The following is a 22,463-nucleotide window of genomic DNA, read 5'->3' on the forward strand; positions in this document are numbered from 1 at the left end:
TCTACATTGTTTTATGACTAAATATGGGGCAGGACGGTACCCAATGGGGAGTTTAAAGGGAGGCACGGACAACTTTTACCTTCGTCATAGTTTTCCTTAGTATCCTACGTGGATGTAACATTCTTGGCCAGAAGAATTTTTAGAATCTATGCAGGGACAGAACAATTCTCTTAGAGTCCTTGGCCCCTTGGATTTCAAAATAAATACCAATACTCTAGTTCAGAAAGGCTCGTTTTCTCATGAGATATACAGCAATTAGTTCAACAATTTAACCAACGTTTGCCAATGGTCTGCTTTGTACAAAAATCGAAGGCTTCTTTTGAGGAGCTTTCTGTCGTGCTTCTGATTCCATAATACATACCTGAGTATACTCTATGATCAATTTAACATTTAAACTTAAATAAATATAAATTATGTTTTTCAAAAGCTGGGAACGACATTCTTTAAGATATTGGATATACCTTGGGGTTGTTGATAAAGTTCCCCAATGTTCAGAAGCACCGTGAGGCCCACACAACAATGGAATGAGGGGACAAAGCTTGGAATTGTTTTGAGTAGGGTAATCCTGCAGGCTTACCTGAAGCTCCTGGCCATGCAGTGGTAAGCATGTGGGGAAAGGAGAGCTGACTAAAGCTGACTAAATCTGAGCTAGTGTGGATGGGGTGGTGGGATGCAGGTTTGCATTACTCACCAAAGGAGATGCCTGGACAATGGCTTCCTTACAGGTGCGTTCGAAGAGAGGTTGGTATTTATCTGCAGGGGGAGTGTTTCCTGTTTTATATTGTACATATCTGCTTTGCCTCACCTCCTAGTTTTCCCACCAGCTCATGAGCTCCTGCAAAAAAAAATGTCATGCAGTAGATGCTCAATGATTGTTAAATGAATAAATGGATTGCTGGATGAAGAAAGGAAGGGGTTTTCGAGATGGCCTAAATCCAACCTACGACTCTTCTGGCATAAATAGGCATTAATTAGTTCAGCAAATTTTATTCAGGTTCACTCTTCCATAACAGAGGAAATATGTGGGCTCATTATCTTTAGTAAATAGAATAATAAGCCTCAAGGGCGCCTCCAAAAGTTGGAAACTGGATAGGTGGCATATGAATGCACCTTCATATCTAGCTTTGTAAAGTGAGCGTTTGTCTATTTATTCTCTTCTATAATATACAACGTAAAAGTGCCTAGATAAATATTGACCAAAATGTCCATTAACATTAGAAATTCCATGGTTTTATATTTCAGGCACATTAATCTGCCAGCCCAACCTTGTTTTTGCTTTTAGAATTTCCTGGCACTTTCAGTAAGCTTCAACAGCTATGTCTGTTCAGCTCTGTTTCCATTAATGAGAATTGGGAAGTTTTATTTTTCCCAGCATCAGTCTCCTGTCAGGAGGGAAAAATGTTCTAAACCATCATCAAGTCATAGTTCTTCATAAATCGCTAACTTTTAAGACTGATGTTAAATTATATAAATTCAGAACAGATTTCCGCATATCCAGTGACATTAAAAACACTTCCTGAAAAGGAAATTTAAATTAAAACATAGTGATACCAAGCAGATGAGTCCACCAACAATTGCTTACTGGCTGAGCTTGTACAGAAACTTGTCAGGATGCTATAGAAAGTCACTTAATGGTTCTTATTTGAGTCATTTTCTGAACCTTCCAAGAGGGTGTTGGCTGTTGTTGAAAGTATATGCTTTTTTAAAAGATGCATGTAGAATCTAGACCGTCTAAAGAAACAATTCGGTGAACTGCAGGTAGTACCTAGGCAAAATAAACTCAGGTAGGATTTAGGCCAACTACACTATCTTTTTTATTCTTTCTGATATTTTTTTTTATTCCAGCAAAAAAAAAAAAAAAAAAAAAACTTGGCACAATTCCTTTGTCTCATGGAGTTTATGTTCTAGCAGGAGAGACTGACATTAAGCAGATAGTCACCCTATGAAACATAGCTGGTGGTGTGGAGAGCACATGACAGAAGTCATGGTGCCTAAACTGGAAGCTGAAGGATCAGTAGGGATGAACTAGGTGAAGGTGGGGGTAGGAACAGAGAAGAGACGATTTCAAGTGGAGGACACTCTGTGCACAAAAAAACCCTGCTATCGTTGGTGATTATAGTATATGCCCCAGGAATTAAAAGAAAGCTCATATAACCGGAGAACCAAGAAAGAGCCATAGAGTGACAGAGTGGTGGGCCTGCACAAAAGGGAGGCTGGGGCTGGACCAGATGGCCCTGTGTTTTGATCTTGCTAAGAGCCGTGGGAAGTCTTTGAAATCTTCTAGGTCTGTGGAATGACATGATCAGATGTGCATTTTATAAAGACGAAGCTGGACGTAATGTGGAGAAGCGATTAGAGCTGCCCCATAGTGTCTGTAGGGAGAACAGGGAGGAGGCTATTTCCGTGGTCCAGGTGAGATATAAGGCAGTGCAGTATTTTAGACTGTAGTGGGGCTGGGGGGGCTGGAGATACATGAAAAGAGTCAAGAGAAAGTTTGGAACTATGCTGCCACAAAACACTCATCACTGGTGTTGAGTTTCATTAAAGTAAACTCTTATTTTTCTAGAGTGGTTAGGGTGAGCGGTCTTCTTGCTTAATGCCATGCCATAGCTAATTGAAGCCTGTGATTATTGGACCTAGCAATGGCCTAAGATCTAGAATGTGATACAATATTCTAAAAACTAAGTCTATGCCAAACAAATTCCAATCTCAGATTTAGCTTGGAGCTGAGCAGCGTCTTCATTTTGAATCCCACAAGTCACCCTTTAGTATTATAAAGGTGGCACCTCCGAGAAGGTCAGGTGTTCATGCTGGGTCTGCAGGGAGGCCAGGACATCTATATCACCCGAGTGGCTTCTACCAACAGCTTTCTTTTCATTTTTGTTTTTGTGTCTGTCTTCAAAACTTTGGTTCAAACATGTGAAAAATCCATTTTATCTTTCAGGATTCTTAGAAGTAAGAATGGATGTGATGAGTGTGTTCAAACCCACATATACATATATAATTATATGGGTACTTACATAAATTTGCATAGCCTACATATTAAAAGTTTGTACATGCTTTTTAAATATTTTTATCTTAATGTTCAGTTTTAATATATATCTTTGTTATTCGTATATGTATTTTTAATTTTTATGGACATTTATAACCATACAACTTAACTGCCAAAAATAATGCTAATTGAATATCAGAAAATTATTGTAATCTGTGTGGCTTGTAATAAATTCTCCCTACTTGAATAAGCAAATGAAATCATGAATTGAATCAAGCCTGAACCTAAGTTTATTGTTTTCTAATTTTCCACAGTATATTGCTTTTTTATTATTATTATTATTTTACCTTCTTCACTTCAGCAAGTTATATTTTAATCAGTCCACTGATTTTTTTTCTTATAAGATGAAAAGATAAATATATTTTCTCTTGCCATGGTGGTATTACGTATCTACCTGCTTTTGTTATCTTTGTTGCTTTCCCAGGATGAAACTGGTAGATCGCTGTATTAGAAATTTTAATTTTTTCTAAAGAATACAACTTGAGAAAATGGCATGGTATACACATTGCTATCTAAAAGGGAACAGATGTTTGACAAAAGTGTATCATAATTCACATGCCTGGGAACATTAGCCTACACTTCAGGAAATACAGTGTAACTCATTTTAAAGAAGTAAAAGGCAATTCCCTGATTGTTGAGAAGATCGTGGCCAGAGTCCTCTAGGGCTCCTCCAGCCTTTGGCAATACTGATGTGCTTGTAGAATAGATTATTTCTCTGAGATGCAGTATGTGCACAAAGTTGCTCATTATAAAAGCCATAAACAGTATTCAGGCTGTATATTTTTTTTCATTAACTGTACAAAAGCATTTGACACCATCAATTAGATTAGGCTTTTTCAACATATAGGGAAGTTTAACACTCCTGACAAGTTTATCAAGATCTGAAGTCTAGTCCCATAGCAAGAAGTTGGTCTTCAATTTTCCTTCTCCAGGCATGTGAAACAATATTGACTAATCGTCTCAGGCACAATCAGCCCATCTTCTGTACATATTTATGACAACATAATAAGATGTAGCATATGGTTCTGAAAATAGAAGCTGCCATGGTGAACACAGAAGGTTATTATCACTCTACTCAGAGATCATGTTTGCCATTAATTTGATAACATTAAGATATACCCAGAGCAACAGAAATAATTTATATTTGTATAGTGCATTGTGGCTTATAAAAAGCTTACACACAACATCCATGATTAGATGTAATTCTTAAAGCAAGTGCAGAAAGTAGGTACCCAAGGAAGAGGGTATTTTCTGCATTTTAAAGATGAATAAACAGGCTCAGAAGAGTTAATGACTCCCCCAAGATCAGTCTGAATCTGAGAGTGTAATATTTATAATATAGCATATATGAAAATAGAAAATTACATTATTAGGGAATAAAGCATAAGAAAAATAAATTACTGCCCTTCAATTTTTGTTTCAAAGTTTCTAGGAAGTGAGTATCTGTATCTATTGAAAAGACTGTTAGTAATTATATGCTTAATGAATAAATGCTAATGTATTCTTACCCTTATTCAGAAATAAAATAAATTAAGGAAATATATTTATTATTATTTTAATCTTATTGGTAAAGTAAGAAAATTAAGTCAAGTTAAGTGTTAGGAGCCTCCTGACAGCTAAGCTATGTTGTAATCACATATGCAACATAGGACGTTGGTGCCAAGGTAAAGACATGAACCACTTTAAACCCGAACATCTGAAATGATGTCATGTTGGCTGAGATGTCACTGCAAGGAAATAAATTACTCATCTTTTGGCAGGGCTTTTTGTGCCACAGAGAAATAATTTTCTAAAGGGCATCTTGGTAGTATGAAAGGAGGATTCAAGAGGTTCCAAAGAGAACCATAAACCCAGCTGGCTATGTCTGTGACAACAGAATATATGAGCCATTCAGAGACCTGGATTCAGGCTTACTAGGAAGCTGAGAGGTAATCTAGACCATTTTTGTCAGAAATCAGTTCTCTTGGGGCACCTGCGTGGCTCAGTCAGTTCAGCGGCCAACTTTTATCTCAGCCCAGGTCTTGATCTCAGGGTTGTGAGTTCAAGCCCTGCATTGGGTTTCACCCTGTGTGTGGAGCCTACTTAAAAAAAAAAAAAAAAAAGAAAAAGTCAGTTATCTAGAGTATGCATCCTTTTTTGCCCACATACGTGATTTGATTAATTCTTGATTGATTTTCCCATCAAAGCTCTGGAACTGCTTATGCCCGTGGACCTGATTAAGATACCATTCACTCATCATTACTACGCACTCTGACTCTACCCTGCATCCCTGAACTTATCTATAGCTAATCTACAATCTTGCCCCTAACTCTGTTTCTGGATCTTTTATTGACCAGAATAAGAAAAAGTTAACGGAGGCCATATGTCGGAATTTGTTGATGAGAATCTTGCTGGAAGTGTCAGTGGCCTTTTGTCAGTAAAGCACTCATTGAGAGTTGAGGACCCAAGGTTTGGGTTTTGATTTCGGGTTTTTTGTTGTTGTTGTTTTGTTGTTGTTTTTTCCCCCTCCAGCCAGGCTTCTCGAAAATGACCTTTTGGAGCCCAGAAAGAATGACAGTATGTGCTCTCCTGAATTTTACTGTCCCGCTTTCATTTTTATATCCAAGGGAAACTGTTCCTTGGCATTTTTTTTTTTAACTTTTGATAATCATGCTAAAGATCTGAGAACATCCCTTTGGCTGCTCATTTTACATCTGCCCCAGAAAGCCCCAAATCTTTGCCAGAATCAACCAAAGAGAATGAGTCCCACGCGGGAGCCAAATCCCTAGCCAAAATATTGAGGCTCAGAATTTTTTTTTCTAAATACATAAATAGCTTTTATAAAGACAAGGTTAAACACAGCTCATAAAATCTATAGCAAACATAGTACCAATACTTAGAGGGAAGCTTTCCCCCCTCCCCCCCCCCAAACATGCTGCTTGAAGGCATTCCCAGGTCAGTGAAAGGACTAGGTATCAAAAACCAAATCCACTTCTTGATGATGAATTTTCAGAATATTGCTAACTCCAAGTTTAGGTCACTCTTGTAGGTTTCCCTTCGCTGTATTTGCTGACCCAAGCTTGGCCTGTGATGTGCTTCCCAGGGAGGATTTGAGGAGGTGGAGTTCATTACCTTTTCTTCCCTGGCAGTGCCCCTGGGCAGGCCCACCATCCCACATACTTGCAACACCATCTGCCATCAAAATTGAAAATGTCACTTATTTTAAATAAGAACATTGCAAAATTTATGGAGAAGTAAAACATCTTGAATTTGCATATTGATCTAAATTTTTGTTTTTTAAGGGAGCAGGTCCCTCCGGTTAGTGAAAGATGGTGTGGTAAAAGGAAAGCAAGGGTGAGGGGGGATGGACAGGTAGAGGATGGGTTAGGAATCTATCTGTTTTATGCTTGTTCCAGCATGGAATCTGGGTTCATGCAGGTAAAATAAAGAATCAATGCTGTTATCAAGTCAAAGAAACTATTGCTCAGGAACTTTGGCTTGGATTCATTAGAGTGGTGGTCTTTCAGGCTAAAATTCACAATTCATGAACTGTGTTTTGTGAGATGATAAAAGTTTCATGGAACTAGCACTAGCCTGTCAGGATGAAGTAAAGATTTCAATTCTGATTCAATCTTTTCACCCATTTCAGCTTCTAGCTTTTATGAGCAATGTTCTCTACTCCCTGGTCAGTTAAATAAAGCTATAAGTCAGTATGAAAGAGTAAAGGCCAATTATCCTGGTCCCTGGTCACAGCAGAAAGCCCTTTCCAGAAAGCCAGAAGAGCATATTTTTCCAGGTGGTATGGAAATACTCTTTGAGGTGCCATGTGGTTGATAGGAAGATTCTCAAAGGGAAAACATTTGCTAGAAAGAGAGCAGAGATGGGGATGAGAAATCAAACAGATTCCCTTGGATGTCAGTGTAGAACTCTAAAGTTTTATGATTTTAGTTCTGCTTCTGGCACCAAGACCTATAAATAGATGAGAAAAAAAAAAAGAAATCTTCAAAACTGAGGAGGGAGTAGCCCTCTGTTTTCTCACTTTGGCCTCCAAGTTCCCTTGGCTCTCCTGCTGCATTTTCTCCTCCTCCTCCCTGAAGTATTTAGAATTTCTCAGCATACTGAGTATGTGCATTCTTCCAGATGTGCATACCTACCACATTTCCCACAGCTGGACTGTAAAAGGGATGTTTTGTCCTGTAAGAATTTTGGTACAGTATCTATTGCCAGACTAATTTAATTCACACGGAAAGGACTAGTTACTATGAATAGTAAAATAACATATGAGAATCCTATTCTGATTTAAAATGGAAATGTATCTCACGGCTAAAGAATCAGGCTTTTTAAAATACCTTGGCGTTTAAAAATATATTAACTCCTAAGAATTCTAATTTCTCATGCCTATCATTTGATTTTGTCTCATAGCATTGCAGTTCATAGTGGGGGGGACAATTTCAATGACTGCCATCACAGCAGTTTAGAAGAGATGTTCAGATTTTGAATCTGATTTACATTCCAGCGTCTCTTGAACTTACTGGATGCCTGTAGATTTACTGGCACATGCAGATGCTTAAATATAGGCAATATCATCTAATGCTGTGCAATTATAATTTAGAACAGCACTGCATAATCTAAAAAGTTGTTTTATTAGGTCAGTTTTATCTTATCTTTAACCTCCTCGTGACTGTGGTCAGCATCAGACCCTCAAAGTAATGCCCATCTTAGCATCCCAGCAAGGGTGACAAAGTGAATCCAAGAACTAGTTCCCTCCCAGTGTCCTCAAAACACCAGACATAACCCCTAAAGTTTTTTTTTTTTTTCCCTTGAGTAGATAGGACATGCATAAAAACTGCTGAGTGTAACACAAAGGAAGCAACATCTGGCAACTTTCACCTTCTGCCCTCAACTAAAAGGAAATCATTTGCTCAGTGCGAGGCCCTATACTGAGTGACATCTGGGGAGGAAAGTTTTTTTTTTTTTCCTTTTTTTAAAAATTTTTTATTGTTATGTTAATCACCATACATTACATCATTAGTTTTAGATTGTAGGAAACACATTTCCTTTTTTTTTTTGTAGTTTTTAATTTTATTATATTATGTTAGTCACCATACAGTACATCATTAGTTTTTGTTTTTTGTTTTTTTTAAAGATTATTTATTTATTTGACAGAGAGACACAGCGAGAGAGGGAACACAAGCAGGGGGAGTGGGAGAGGGAGAAGCAGACTCCCTGCCGAGCAGGGAGCCCGATGCGGGGCTCAATCCCAGGACCCTGTGATCATGACCTGAGCCGAAGGCAGACACTTAACGACTGAGCCACCCAGGCGCCCCAGTACATCATTAGTTTTTGATGTAGTGATCCACGATCCATTGTTTTCGTATAACACCCAGTGCTCCATGCAGTACATGCCCTCCTTAATACCCATCACCGGGCTAACCAATTCCCCTTCCCCCCTTCCCTCTAGAACCCTGTTTGTTTCTCAGAGTCCATAGTCTCTCATGGTTCATCTCTCCCTCCAATCCCCCCCCATTTTTCCCTTCCTTCTCCTAATGTCCTCCATGTTATTCCTTATGTTCCACAAATAAGTGAAACCATATGATAATTGACTTTCTCTGCTTGACTTATTTCGCTTAACATAATCTCCTCCAGTCCCATCCATGTTGATGTAAAAGTTGGGTATTCATCTTTTCTGATGGCTAAGTAATATTCCATTGTATATATGGACCGCATCTTCTTTATCCATTCATCTGTTGAAGGGCATCTCGGCTCTTTCCACAGTTTGGCTATTGCAGACATTGCTGCTATGAACATTGGGGTGCATATGGCCCTTCTTTTCACTACATCTGTGTCTTTGGGGTAAATACCCAGTAGTGCAATTGCTGGGTCATAGGGTAGCTCTATTTTTAAATTTTTGAGGAACCTCCACACTGTTTTCCAAAGTGGCTGTACCAACTTGCATTCCCACCAACAGTGTAAGAGGGTTCCCCTTTCTCCACAACCTCTCCAACATTTGTTGTTTCTTGCCCTGTCCATTTTGGCCATTCTAACTGGTGTAAGGTGGTATCTCAGTGTGGTTTTGATTTGGATTTCCCTGATGGCTAATGATGATGAACAGTTTTTCATGTGTCTGTTAGCCATTTGTATGTATTCTTCAGAGAAGTGTCTGTTCATCTCTTCTGCCCACTTTTTGACTTGATTATTTGTTTTTTGGGTGTTGAGTTTGAGAAGTTCTTTATAGATCTTGGATACAAGCCCTTTGTCTGTAGTGTCATTTGCAAATATCTTCTCCCATTCTGTGGGTTGCCTCTTTGTTTTGTTGACTGTTTCCTTTGTTGTGCAGAAGCTTTTTAATTTGATGAAGTCCCAAAAGTTCATTTTTGCTTTTGTTTCACTAGCTTTTGGAGATGTATCTTGAAAGAAGTTGCTGTGGCCGATGTCAAAGAGGTTACTGCCTATGTTCTCCTCTAGGATTTTGATGGATTCCTGTCTCGCATTGAGGTCTTTCATCCACTTTGAGTTTATCTTTGTGAGTGGTGTTAGAGAATGGTCGAGTTTCATTCTTCTGCATGTGGCTGTCCAATTTTCCCAGCACCATTTATTGAAGAAACTGTCTTTTTTCCATTGCATGTTTTTTCCTGCTTTGTCAAAGATTATTTGACCATAGAGTTGAGGGTCCCTATCTGGGTTCTCTATTCTGTTCCATTGGTCTGTATGTCTGTTTTTGTGCCAGTACCATGCTGTCTTGGTGATCACAGCTTTGTAATATAGCTTGAAATCGGGCAACGTGATGCCCCCAGCTTTGTTTTTCTTTTTCAACATCAGGGGAGGAAAGTTTCTAAATGAAGTCTGTAATCTCTCCCAGCCCTAATATGTGATTTTTGTGAAACAGTGGCTTAAGAACACATGGTTACCTGGGTTTTCAGCTATCTGACAAAAATACCTCCAAGAACAAACCCTGCAAATTCTGCCCCAGCTCACAAAAATAGAGTAAACCCAAGGCAGGGGCTCTGTTCCCTCAAACAGCAACCCCCTTCATCTGTGACTTGTGTTGACCTGTCCTTAGGTTTTCATGTCCCCTGCTCCCTTTCCTCAGAAACGTCCACCACCTTGTAGAAACTTCAAAGACTCTGTTAACCAATTCAAATTATTTATATATCTTGGTTACTCACACTACCAGTGCTACTGAAAGTCATGTTTACCTATTAAAGGGATTGTCTGTATCAGCAAACGGCATAGGGAATTGGGGTTGTAGGTGTGGGAAGGTTTTGAGAAGCAATCGGATTTAGTCAGTCAGTGTGAGGGTGAGGTCCGAACCCAGTGATGTCTACTCCCTACTCCCTGGGAAGGTGGGTCAGCCTGCAGGTGCTGACTCTGAGGGTTTGGAGTGTGGAAGAAAATCTTCCCCCCTACTCTGAGACTTGTCATGCCTGAGCCAGGCAGGTCTGCAAGCAGGTCTCCTCTCTCTGGCTCCCCCTGCCCAACCGAGCTGCCAGCCTCCTGCCCACAACACAGGCACCATCACGAGCTGTATATGTGCGTGTTCGTTTGTTTTCTGAACGATTGAAATCTGATATCATTTCGGACAAATTACTAGGTCACTAGGATATATTTCCTTCACTAATTATTAAGAATAAAATATTAGTAATAAATAATATAATAAAAGAATAGTTTTACTTATATAAATATATAGATGATGTAATAATAAAAAGAATAAATTGGTAATATTACCGATGACCAGTATTATTTCACTTAGGTCATTGCATGTTTTATTTATACCTCTTAGAGATAAATGCGTTTGTATTTCCCAGGAATTTTTTAATAGGCTAGCTACCTATTGAAATCAGTGACCAGTGATAGCAATAGGAATTTATAGAGCGCCCCTGAGTGTCAGGCACTCACTGATGATCAAAGAGGTCAATCCCAGGGGCGGAGAATCAGCCATGGTCCTTCACTGAGGTCAGGGCCCATCCTGTAGCAATCCAGCATGTTCCTTTTCTAAGAGTTCATAATGTAATTTATTCTGGAATAGAATTCTGGGCCATTCTGCATTAAGATGTTGAAACATAAAAACATACAAGCATAACCATAGACATATTTTCCAGGTTTAACTACACACATCAAAAGAGAGTACTCTCAATACTTCTCCCCACTTCTCCAGTTGTATATGCTACATATAATTTACACTTTTCTTGATGAATACTCCATATTTGAAAAGAACAGATAAGTCTTAAAGTCTTAATGTTCCTTAAATGTACTATAATATTTTTTACTTTTATATCTTTCCATGCTAGACCCATCGTCTCATGAAAGCAGTGATCATCTACCTTGATTACATTTGAATATCCAGCTCCTAAAACAACCGTTCCTCCTGCTTAATAGTGCTTAGTAGTCACTGGATATATTGCCCTTTTTGGAAACTTCCCTTGCCTCCTTACCCAAAGCTTTCTTCCGGTTCAGTTCAAGCCCTATGTCCTCTAAAAGACCCTCCCTTATGTAGGTATTCTGGCTACTGTGGTATGTCACTAAGGTAGTACTTTGGAAACTAGGTTGCATAATTTTTTAGAAATTTTGCCTTAAATATATTTTCATTATATCCCGTGGCTCCCTAATTTGTATTCTACTCTTATTCATCCCCTATCCCCAAATACATTTAACACATTAGAATGTGCATATAAGTATTCAGTTAACTCATGTTATGGAAAGATGTGAAAGAAGAGCCTTTGACATGGTATTGGGCAGGAATGAGCTTGAGATGTTGGTTTGAGGGTAGTGATGAAGAGGATGTCTATCTGGAACATGAGGGGTTTGAGATGCTGCTAAGTAGAGATACAGCCAATGAAGATGTCCTGTAAGTGGTGGTGGTGATGGCTGGAAGAGAAGCGAATGGGGACAAATGTAAAAATTAGCATATGGCACTCATAGCACATGGCTGGAGGAAATGAGCACTTACTGGAGTGTAACCATAGAAAATATAGAAAGCCAGGGAGCGCCTGGGTGGCATTGTTGGTTAAGCGTCCAACCCTTGGTTTCGGCTCAGGTCATGATCTCAGAGTCAAGGGATCAAGCCCCTTCTTGGGCTCTGTGCTCAGCACAGAGTCTGCTTGAAATTCTCTCCCCTTCTCCCTCTGCCCCTCATGGTTGTGCTCTCTCTCACTCACTTGGGTCCTCGCTCTCTCGCTCAAATAAATAAATAAATAAAATCTCTCTCTCTCTAAATTAAATAAATAAAATCTAAAAAAATGTTGAGAAACTAAAGCAGTCCAAGTAGAGCCACATGAATTTGCTGATTTTTGGCCTTTTTTGACCTGCAAAAATACTATTTTTCTATGGCCCAGATTTACAATAATATGCACACATAAAATAGCTTAGAATACACAAATTGCAATAGAGCTTATAGATATTTTCAGTTTTCTCTTTTTTTCTATGATTTTTGTGATGCTTTCACAGAATTTTAAAACAAACATAGGAGAAGTATTAAATGCCTCTTAAATTGAAAATTGCCCATTTCAGCTTAACCTTTGGGCCAAGTCATAATAATGGCTGAACAGAACAGGCAAAGACAGAATTGGATATGTGTAATTATTCTAGTTCCTTAGTGACTCAGTCATTAAAACAAAACAAAACAAAACAAAAACCAACAAAAAAAAAAACTTAAAATGAATCCATGTGTTCCACAAGATTTATCTTTAAAAATGTGTCTATTGGCTTAAATGTTTATATTTTCTTTTGTTCCAGGCTTATTTATATTTATTTTCCACTGTGCTATGAAGGAGAATGTTCAGAAACAGTGGAGGCGGCATCTCTGCTGTGGTAGATTTCGGTTAGCAGACAACTCAGGTAAAGTGACATGTTGGTAATTGGTTTTTATACCTAAGAGTGGTCAGAAACCTTCCTCATCTGGTCTTCCATTGTCAGAGCAACCAGTCCCAATGGTAGCAAATTGTAAAGGTGGTGCACATGAAGATGCTTAGTTGGAGTCTTCGAATATTAGTCCTGCAAGCAATCTGAGGACTCTGAGCCTGACCCTTCTATTCCACCGAGAAGCATGAATTCCAGCCAGGTGAAGTGAGTTGTCCAAGATTTTGTGTCTAATTTAACAACTCAGGTATCCAGAGGTTCCACCATATCATGTGCTGCTTTCCACATTTTTGAGGCCCTCAATCACATTATTAGGCAAAGACATTTTTCTCATTATATATATATAAAAAAATACTTGAATAGTATTACATTTTTTTGGCTGTGATTACCTCTCAGCCTTACAAAATCGAAGTAGGATTTTAAACAATATGCACAACAGGTCAAAGTTTGAAATTTACTTCTTCAGTTTATAATTGTTCATATGCCAGGCTCTTCTCTGAGCCATTGCTAGCATATACAGAATTGAATGCTTTGGATAAATTACTTAAATAATGTGGTGATGATTCTCACGGTAGACCATATGCCCCCTAAAACACATTCATGGAGAGATGTTATTTCTTTCAGACTGGAGCAAGACAGCTACCAATATCATCAAGAAAAGTTCTGATAATCTAGGAAAATCTTTGTCCTCAAGCTCCATTGGGTCCAACTCAACATACCTTACATCCAAATCTAAATCCAGCTCTACCACTTACTTCAAAAGGAATAGCCACACTGGTGAGTCATTGTGATGGTGGTAAAGATGTTCTCTGGCCCATTTCTCATCATCTTTTTATTACAATTGGTATATCATGAAGATTGATAGATAACAGTGCCCTTCAGGGTGCTTATGTTAGATTTATGAAAATCAAAATCTATTTGAAGACCGACCTTATCCAACACTTTTGTGAATGTTTTGTCTTTCTTTTTTTAAGTTTTATAACCAAAATTGAATCCACATAGCCATAATATTATTAGCTCTGAATATTATTGTAACTTCGTTTGATTCAAACCTTTGTTTTCTTTTCAAAAATATGGTATTTAAAGTTATGTTTTTATTTAAAAAATATAGAAACTGAGTTGCAATTATTCATAATACTGCATATTTTGGGTTTTATAACTTATTATGAAAGTTAATTGACAAGTTGACATGGGAACAGGTAGAAACACCATCCAGGATGTATTACATTAAAGACTTAATTCCTAACCATTGGAAGTGTTATTGCCAATTGCTCTTTAAATCACTGATTAAATATGATAGGATAGAGAGCATCATATTTGGAAAGTGGTACAGGATGGTGAGAAACATGTCTTTGTTCATCTTCTGGATTGTCATGATATTTGCAATGACCACAGGTTCTGATGCTGAGCATGTGCATGAACAATCCTAAAGACAATGTGGAAATAAAGATTCTTTTGCAGTACTTGATAGCCAGTGAGTGGTGTGGAAAGTTGCAATCTTTTAATAACTTCAAAGGAAAAAAGCAGAATTGCTATTTTGAAATACTAATTATACTTCAAGCAAACAGCTGTCAACACTTAGCACCAGCACTTTCCTAATTAAAGATGCTTCTGAAAGGATAATGGAAATAACCTAATTTTGAATTTGTTTAGTTATTAAACATAAGCAGAGATGAATGACACTGAAGAGATTCGTATTTGGCTTTTTGTAAATAGGAAGTGTATATCTGTAAATGTTCATATTGCAAACATTTAAACTTCAAATGACCATTATGTACATTTGAATTGTTTTAAATGTCCCTGCTTACACCACAGTCTGTAACTTGCCACTGGAATGGCCACTGCCTGAGATTCAAGGTAGCACTATAGAAAAATGTTTGAGTGTTTAGAGAGTTTGTTAATTACAAAATTAAAGATCTGAACATTTAGAGCAGCTTAGGATAGCAGTTGTAAAAATTTCTTGGTGTAGAGGACATTCACAAGAATCAAATAAAAACTGTGGACTCTCTTCCAATATAAGATGCAGCCTCTGAGTCCTGTACACAAACAGTTCTGCCTAAAATTAAGAGGTCTGTTATCCCTTCTTTAAACACCTGTGTAAGAAAATTTCTGACAGGTGTATAGTCTGAGATAGATTATTCTACCTAGTTCCCTGGCACAAAATATCTTTTATTTATAATGAATGAATTTTTCACTTTATTTAATCAGCCTTAAAACTGGTTACTTATATGATCATCTTCATAGAGGCAGAAAAAGCATTTGACAAGATACAACATTCATTCATGATAAAAACAAAGTAGGTTTTAGAGGGAACATACTTCAACATAATAAAGGCCATATATGAAAAACCCACAGGTAACATCATACTCAGTGGTGAAAATTGAGAGCTTTTTCTCTAAGATCAGGAACAAGACAAGGATGTCTACTCTCACCAATTTTATTCAACATAGTTTTGGAAGACCTAGCCATAGCAATCAGACAAGAAAAAGAAAAGGCATCCACATTGGTAAGGAAGAAGTAAAACGTTCACTATTTGCAGATGACATGATACTGTATTTAGAAAACCCTAAAGACTCCGCCATAAGACTACTAGAAGTGATAAGTGAATTCAGTAAAGTTGTAGGATACAAAATTAATATACTAGAATCTGTTGCATTTCTATACACTAATAATGAAGTGGCTGAAAGAGAAATTAAAACAATCCCATTTATAAAACAATACTCATTTTGCCTGTCCTTCTAAAATGCAAACAGTGCATTATACATCAGTTGTGAATGAATAGGGATTAGACCAACTAAATTGTTTTCCTCTTAACATAGCTGAGAATAGCTAGCCAGAAAAATGCCACTATTGAAAGGGGAAAGAAGATAACAAAGTAGATTATTTGGAACAGCGGGCATTTTGGAAGTCTTAATGAAATATTTAGGCATACTAAGGATCATGGGGAAAGCTGACCAAAAGATAAAAGGAAATACAAAAATGGAAGTGCCAAAGAAACACTTTGCTATTTCAAAGTGTTGTGTATTTTTTTTTTAAGGAATGCATTATTGTGTTTCTGTTTCCCATAACAAAACCCTTGGGGTTAAATGAGTTCTTGTCAACCAGCATAAGTCAGCTATATGACATTACTTCTGTGACATAGTAATTTATGGTTTCCAATCAAGTGATGTACAAATGGCCTTTAGCTACCTAGCCAGTTCTCAGTGTGACTGCTGGCGTACTTGGGTCCCTTGGAGTATGCAAAAAGTCACTGCATATCATCATAGATATCTAGTTGGTTTATTTCTTGGAATTGATCTAGAAATTCATATGTTTATGGTGTAGATAATGTCTTCTAAGAGCATTCCTTCAGCAAAAGTGGATCATTCAGGTAAACTTTTATTACTTTTTTGAATGCATGAATTTTTTGCAAGGTAATAAAAGAATATTTGCATGGATTAAACTAAGACTCTTGCCGCACCAGCAAAATTGCTTGTTCTTTACAATACTTCTCAGCTAGCACAATGACATTCCTGCCTTGAGCTGGAATTTCTGAAATTTCATATGGTTGTGTGCTGTGCTGGTTCTTCTCTGCATGGGGTGTCTGCAAACTGCTCCTTCTAGGAAATGTACCATGCTCTGGAGTTAATGGGTCACATAGCAGGTAAAATAATGGAAAAAAAAAAAGCAGTACTTGAGAAGTTTGTTATAGAAAAGAGTGAAATTCTTTACTTTTCCACTGCTCTTATGAATTACTGGCTATGTCATGGTACATTCATAGAAGTCATAATAGAGAAATTGTCACTTCCAAGCCTGCTTTTTGAAGATTTTTACCTGCTTGATATTTTAGCATAGGTCAAATAATAGTTCATTTCCCTAGCCCCTGGTTTTCAAACTTGCTGCTGTAATCAAAATCTCTGTTGTTAATGATGTAATGTCTAACCAGAGGACTGGGAATAGCATACATATTGAAATACAGCCCTTGCTCACGATTCTACTTTATTGACTATGAAGACCCAGAAAATTGGATCACATATTTGGAAAGGAGCCGGTCAAAAATCTCTCAAAGGCACATGCCATTGGAAGTTGTCAATGAAGCAGAATGAGTGTATCCTTGAAGCTTCTTTGAGGATGTGTGGTTTTTCTAAAAACATCAAGCACAAATTATTTGTTACTGATGTCTAAATTAATAGAAAAATTCCCAGTAGAAAACCAATGGCTAGTGAATATGTGAACTGAAGGAAGCACAGAATCAGTCAGCTTGCTGAGAGCTAAATGGGCAGGGGGCCTTTCTAAAATGACTCCCTAAGCGTTTCCTCACCAGTCCTGAGATGTAATCCTTCTGCCGTGCTTCAGTCTGCCATTCTTCCCACGAGCCATCTATTCTCTCTTTCTTCCTTTAGTATGGGGTGGACACACGATTTCCTTTTTTAGCCTTCATTTTATTTAGTGTCTCCTTCAACACAAGACAGTAGTTGAACAGTTTGAGTCATTTCCAAAGAGAACAGATACAGCAATGATGGCTTTTACCAATTACTGATGGATTTTTCATGTTATGTCACATGCTGGGGGCAACTTACTCAAAACATAAAAATGCCTGAAATGAACATTCCAAATTTGCAGCCATGATTCCTAGAAGCAATTTTTCATGATAGAGTTTTTGCCTCTTCCACAGTAAATAGAGAATATACAATGCAGGGAATTGAATACTTTGTAGAAGGTCACATTTGTTCCTTCATTGGTGTGAGATCCCTGTGGTTAATTTTAGGGTAGAATTTTTCTCCAAAATGTGCTGGGAAGGGGAAGAGAGTTGATACTTACCAGATATTCATAGGGTACATGAAGACAGCCGTATATATTTGTAGATAATAGGGCTTATGTGAGTTTCAGACTACTCTCTGACATAATTTTAGAAAGGTTTTGGCTCTAGGGAAATAATACTTAAATATATGATACTGAGCATTGAATCACTAAATTTTACACCTGAAACTAATATTACACTGTGTGTTAACTAACTGGAATTAAAATTAAAACTTAAAAATTAAATAAATAAATAAATAAATAAATAAATAAATAAATAAATAAATAAATTTGAGAAATTCAGAACAGAAATTTATTTAACAGTCCTTTATTACCATCAGTTGCTCTGATATTATTACCATCAATAATAACATCATTCTGAGAATGTAGCATAGATAATAAAAACACAGACTTAAACTACTTCTGATAATTTTGATTGTTATAATTTAGAAATAATTAATAAAAGATGCCTGGGGCGCCTGGGTGGCTCAGATGGTTAAGCGTCTGCCTTCGGCTCAGGTCATGATCCCAGGGTCCTGGGATCAAGTCCCACATCGGGCTCCTGACTCAGTGGGGAGTCTGCTTCTTCCTCTCCCTCTGCCTCTCCCACTGCTCATGCTCTCTCTCTCTCTCTGTATCTCTGTGTCTCAAATGAATAAATAAAATCTTTAAAAAAAAAAAAAGATGCCTTTTTCTGTATTCCAATTATTTTATAAGTTAAAAACGATGGGAAAATGCCTTCAAAATACCCTTTCATGTTTATTTTCATTCACTTTATTCTCCAACATCTTTTAGATTATATTTTATAAAAATTTTTATTATGAAGAGTGGTAAACATATATAAAAAGTAGAGAGGATAGTGTAATGAGTCCCCTTGTACCTATCAACTCGTGGCCACCTACCCATTTCCCCCACCCTGTATTATTTTGAAATCCTATCTTAGACATCAAACATTTCTTTCATAGATGTTTTGGCAACTTTTAGTTTATTTGCCATATAATCTGTCCCTGCTTATTTTGAGTTACTTGCCACATTATATTTTTGTGGCAATTTTCTGATTATTCTATTCACTGACTCTTTGAAAAATGCCACTTTACAGGAACATTTCTTGAAACAAATTCCAACATACATTACTAGAAGGCAAATTAACATTCATTCATGCATAGGAATGCACTTTGAAGATGAAAAGCATGAAATGTTAGTGCTGCCTATTACCTAACCTAAGAAAGAACAGGCCTTCATTTCCTTTGTGTACTTCTGTAATGTGCAAAATAGTGCCCAGTTTGGTGGCCCTTAGGCATGTCACCTCATCTCGCAGTCTAATTTCTGGTATCATTTCTTGCAGACAATGCTTCCATGGACAAATCCTCAACAAAACTGACCCATGCTGATGGAGAACAAACATCAATCATCCCTGTCCACCAGGTCATTGACAAGGTGAAGGGTTATTACAATGCTCATTCAGACAACTTCTATAAAAATATTATCATGTCAGACACCTTCAGCCACAGCACAAAGTTTTAATGTGTTTAGTATCTAACAGAAGAATCTGTCTACGGAGACATGAAGCTCTGCAAGCAGGGAGAACCGTGACTAGCACACGTGAATGTGCTGTGACCTAGATAACTGTGTGTATGTGTATGAGGAATGTACTTTGTTAAGAAGGCTTTTGTGAAATTTAAAAAATCTGTCTTTTCAGTGTATTTCTTCCATGGGGGAGTTTTGATCATCACTAAAACTTTAGTACTGAGAGCAACATGTCCCAGTAGCCACAGGGGATATGATTTTTTTAAAATATATAATTGGATTGGACTAATCAGAACTCAGGGAGAGTGGAGGACATTAAAGTCAGTGGGCAAGGGAGGGGCAGAGCGAAGGGCAAGCATAGCTTAGAGATCATTCACGCCCCCCACTATTAGGTTTTAGATATAGCCATTTGCTACATCATCTTTCTCAACAATGAAAAGCATATGAATAGTCACAACTATTTGGATGTCCTCAAGTTCCTTCTCAGTGCCAGTTTCTATGAATGCAGTAACATTTCTTCTCTTTCCATAAATTTTCAACCACAGATACAAAAAAATGCTTAATGTCTGACCCAACGATTAGAAAGGAATTTGTTCTTAATTATACCAAATGTTTTACCTTCAAAACATTAATGTGCTTGAGAAAGAATTTCCAAAATTTTGACCCAGTGAATATGAGGCCCTGTAAATTTCTACTATTTCACTTATCCTACTCAAGACACAAGGTTTAAGCATCATCATTAATTAGAATTTAATCCCATACATTTGAGTGCAATATAATGTTGAGATTCCATTAATGTGGACTTCCCACTACTTGTTGAAGAATGAATCCCTTAGACCTCTGGTTTTGCTCCTCTTCTATCTGTTGAGCCCATACACTCATGGGAGGAACGAGGATTTCCATCAGGCATACTATATGTATACTGTATAATAGTCTCTCCCTTTTAGAAAATACAATCATTGAGACTCTATGGTCCTGTCCTTGCTCTAGGGACTTTAAGACATTTCCCTCTGCACAATTGGAAGGCCTCTTACTTCCTTTTCAAGTGTTTTGTTTCAAAGAATATAAACTGAGACATATGGGTGACTTGTCATAGTCAAAATAATTTATAAACATGTGGGTCTGCAATTGTTAGTCTAAAAACCATTTGTACAGGAGTCCTCTGATTATAAGAGCCAGAGGAGGTCTGGCAAGATAGATAAATAAATTAGGTTTCTGCGTACAAGGGATGCATATTAAGCAGGTTACCTAATTTTCAAACTACCCTAAGTGAACTGCTTCCTAGTGAATGTGTTGGAGATGACATTTAAATTATTCTTAAATGATGGAGTTGCATCTAGGTCCTTAGAAATTGATCTCAGGACATATTGTGCCTTTACATTTGCTCCGGGTTATCTGGGAAGTATCAGGTTCTGGGAGACATTAGCCTACATGATGAGAAGATAAGGCAGCGCCAGTCTGCTTAAAGACAGAAGCCAGAACTGAGCACCTGGGGGCCTTTCTCTCTGTGCAAAAAGGAGATGGCTCTCAGTCTGAGACCTAGGAGAGCTCTCAGGCTATGCAGCATCCAAGGGGTCTCCCACCTTTTGCTGATCTCCAGTCATAAAGCTATTTGCCAGACTTAAATGGATGATAAGATAATATGGTGGTGGGTTTTTATTACCATTTCATTTTGCAGCAGGCTGGACCAGGCCTGGGAGACATGAGCGTTACCCAGCTTGACTTTCACAGGGGAGGTGTGTATATAGTAGGAAAGGATAGTAAACCTCAAGGTCACTAAGATTCTCTACAGTAGAGACAAATCCTTTTCTGTAGGCGTATTATTAACAGGCTGTTTATTCTGGCAGAGGTTACATGTAGATGAAAATTAGTCTTAAGTCGTTACTGAATCTTCATATACTTTCCCCCAAGCCTTAGAGATTCATGAAAGAATTTCATTAGCTTTCTACTGTGAGATTTCTACCCAAAGATTTCTACTCATATTTAGTTAATAGTAGTTAAGAGATAGCTTCCAAAATGGCTTTCATTTCTACTCCTATTCATTCAGACCTGGGAAAATATTTTCTTTTTTTTTTTTTTTATCATTGACAACAATGTCAACTCCACTTTTGAAATTTCCAGTAATCAGGTAAGGAGAAATGAAGAAACAGCTGAATAAAAACATTTGCAGATGGATTTAAAAGACTGAGCCAAATTCTACCCCAGTTCTAAGCATGGGCTTCTCACCTTCATTGGTTTCGCTCAAAAAAGAATTGCAGGAATTTAGCTATGGAGCCAAAATTCAATTCAGCCTAACCTTGAGAATAATAGCAATTCAGATTCCCTGGGTTTTTTTTTTTTTTTCTTCTTCTTCTTCTTTTTCCTCTTTTTTAAACTACATTGTATTAGTCTAGCATCCTGAGATACTTTCTATTCTTATCATCGTTCCCTGCGTTGTGAAGCTTTTCTTTGTCCATTGTTGGCACAGACTCTTTTGTACATATTTATTTATTGTGTTTATAAATGCCAGCTTGTTTCATATCTTAGCCTTATATTGCCTGGATTTGTTATTTTAATTAACTTTCTATTGGAGAGACTGTATATATTTTTTCCTAAATACTTTGTGAAATAGTTTTCTGTAGTAATATCATTGAATATGATGAATAAAAGTGACTGTGAGTGCAAATGAGAATTAGTAGTAAGAAGCTACTATAACTGATTTGCCATTTTACTTAAATGGAAAATGTTTTTCAAATAAATACTTATGTTGTTCATGTTCCAAATTATTCAGTTCCTTTATGAGTGAGTATTTTTATTTCTGACTCCTAAGTAGGAAAAGATCATTTGACAACTGGAAAATAACCTGCCACCAATTAAGCTAGTGACATGGCACCACTTTGCCAAAACACTAAGAATGAATATATTACGAAGATCCAGCTCACTGGGGATTAACGCATTTTGAAGTTTTGGGATTTTCTTAAGATGAATGATGTGAAGCCAAGCTCTACGGAAGATTATAAGTAATGTAGGCTCCTTTTTGACAATGTCTTCAGCATCTCAAAAAGGGAACCAAGTCAGTAATATAACATGGAGTTATGTCCTAAGACGTTTTCTCACATTTATAGTTGCTGTTTTCATTGTGGGAAGCTTAGAAAATGACCAAATTTAGCCAGCTTCCTTGCATAATTTGAACAGAACCTCCCCACATGCCTTTGCTGTGGTTATTTAGGCTCTCTTTTCTGCAGAGAGCCAAGGCCAATTTGGCTCCCAGCCCTACTCAGTGCTAAGTTGT

General features: G+C 37.4%; 1 protein-coding gene across 5 annotated transcripts in view; it reads left to right on the top strand.

Annotated features, from left to right (window-relative positions):
• Window positions 1-21,954, top strand: part of ADGRG6 (adhesion G protein-coupled receptor G6) — a 135,337-nt gene extending 113,383 nt beyond the window's left edge. For 3 of the 5 annotated variants that reach the window (XM_045865643.3, XM_045865644.3, XM_064598171.1), the window contains 3 exons: window positions 12,764-12,865; window positions 13,511-13,663; window positions 19,011-21,954. In XM_045865643.3, coding sequence (XP_045721599.1) covers window positions 12,764-12,865; window positions 13,511-13,663; window positions 19,011-19,189 — 434 coding nt within the window. In that variant the 3' untranslated portion in view covers window positions 19,190-21,954. Of the gene's footprint in view, window positions 1-12,763; window positions 12,866-13,510; window positions 13,664-16,210; window positions 16,257-19,010 lie in introns of all 5 variants that reach the window. The other 2 variants (XM_045865645.3, XM_045865646.3) reach the window with 1 other exon arrangement.
• Window positions 21,955-22,463: the final 509 nt, after the last annotated feature.

Source organism: Mirounga angustirostris, unplaced genomic scaffold (assembly GCF_029215605.1).
Source record: "Mirounga angustirostris isolate CCGP_5_RB_7025 unplaced genomic scaffold, mMirAng1.0.hap1 SCAF_8, whole genome shotgun sequence".
Classification (NCBI taxonomy): Eukaryota; Metazoa; Chordata; class Mammalia; order Carnivora; family Phocidae; genus Mirounga; species Mirounga angustirostris.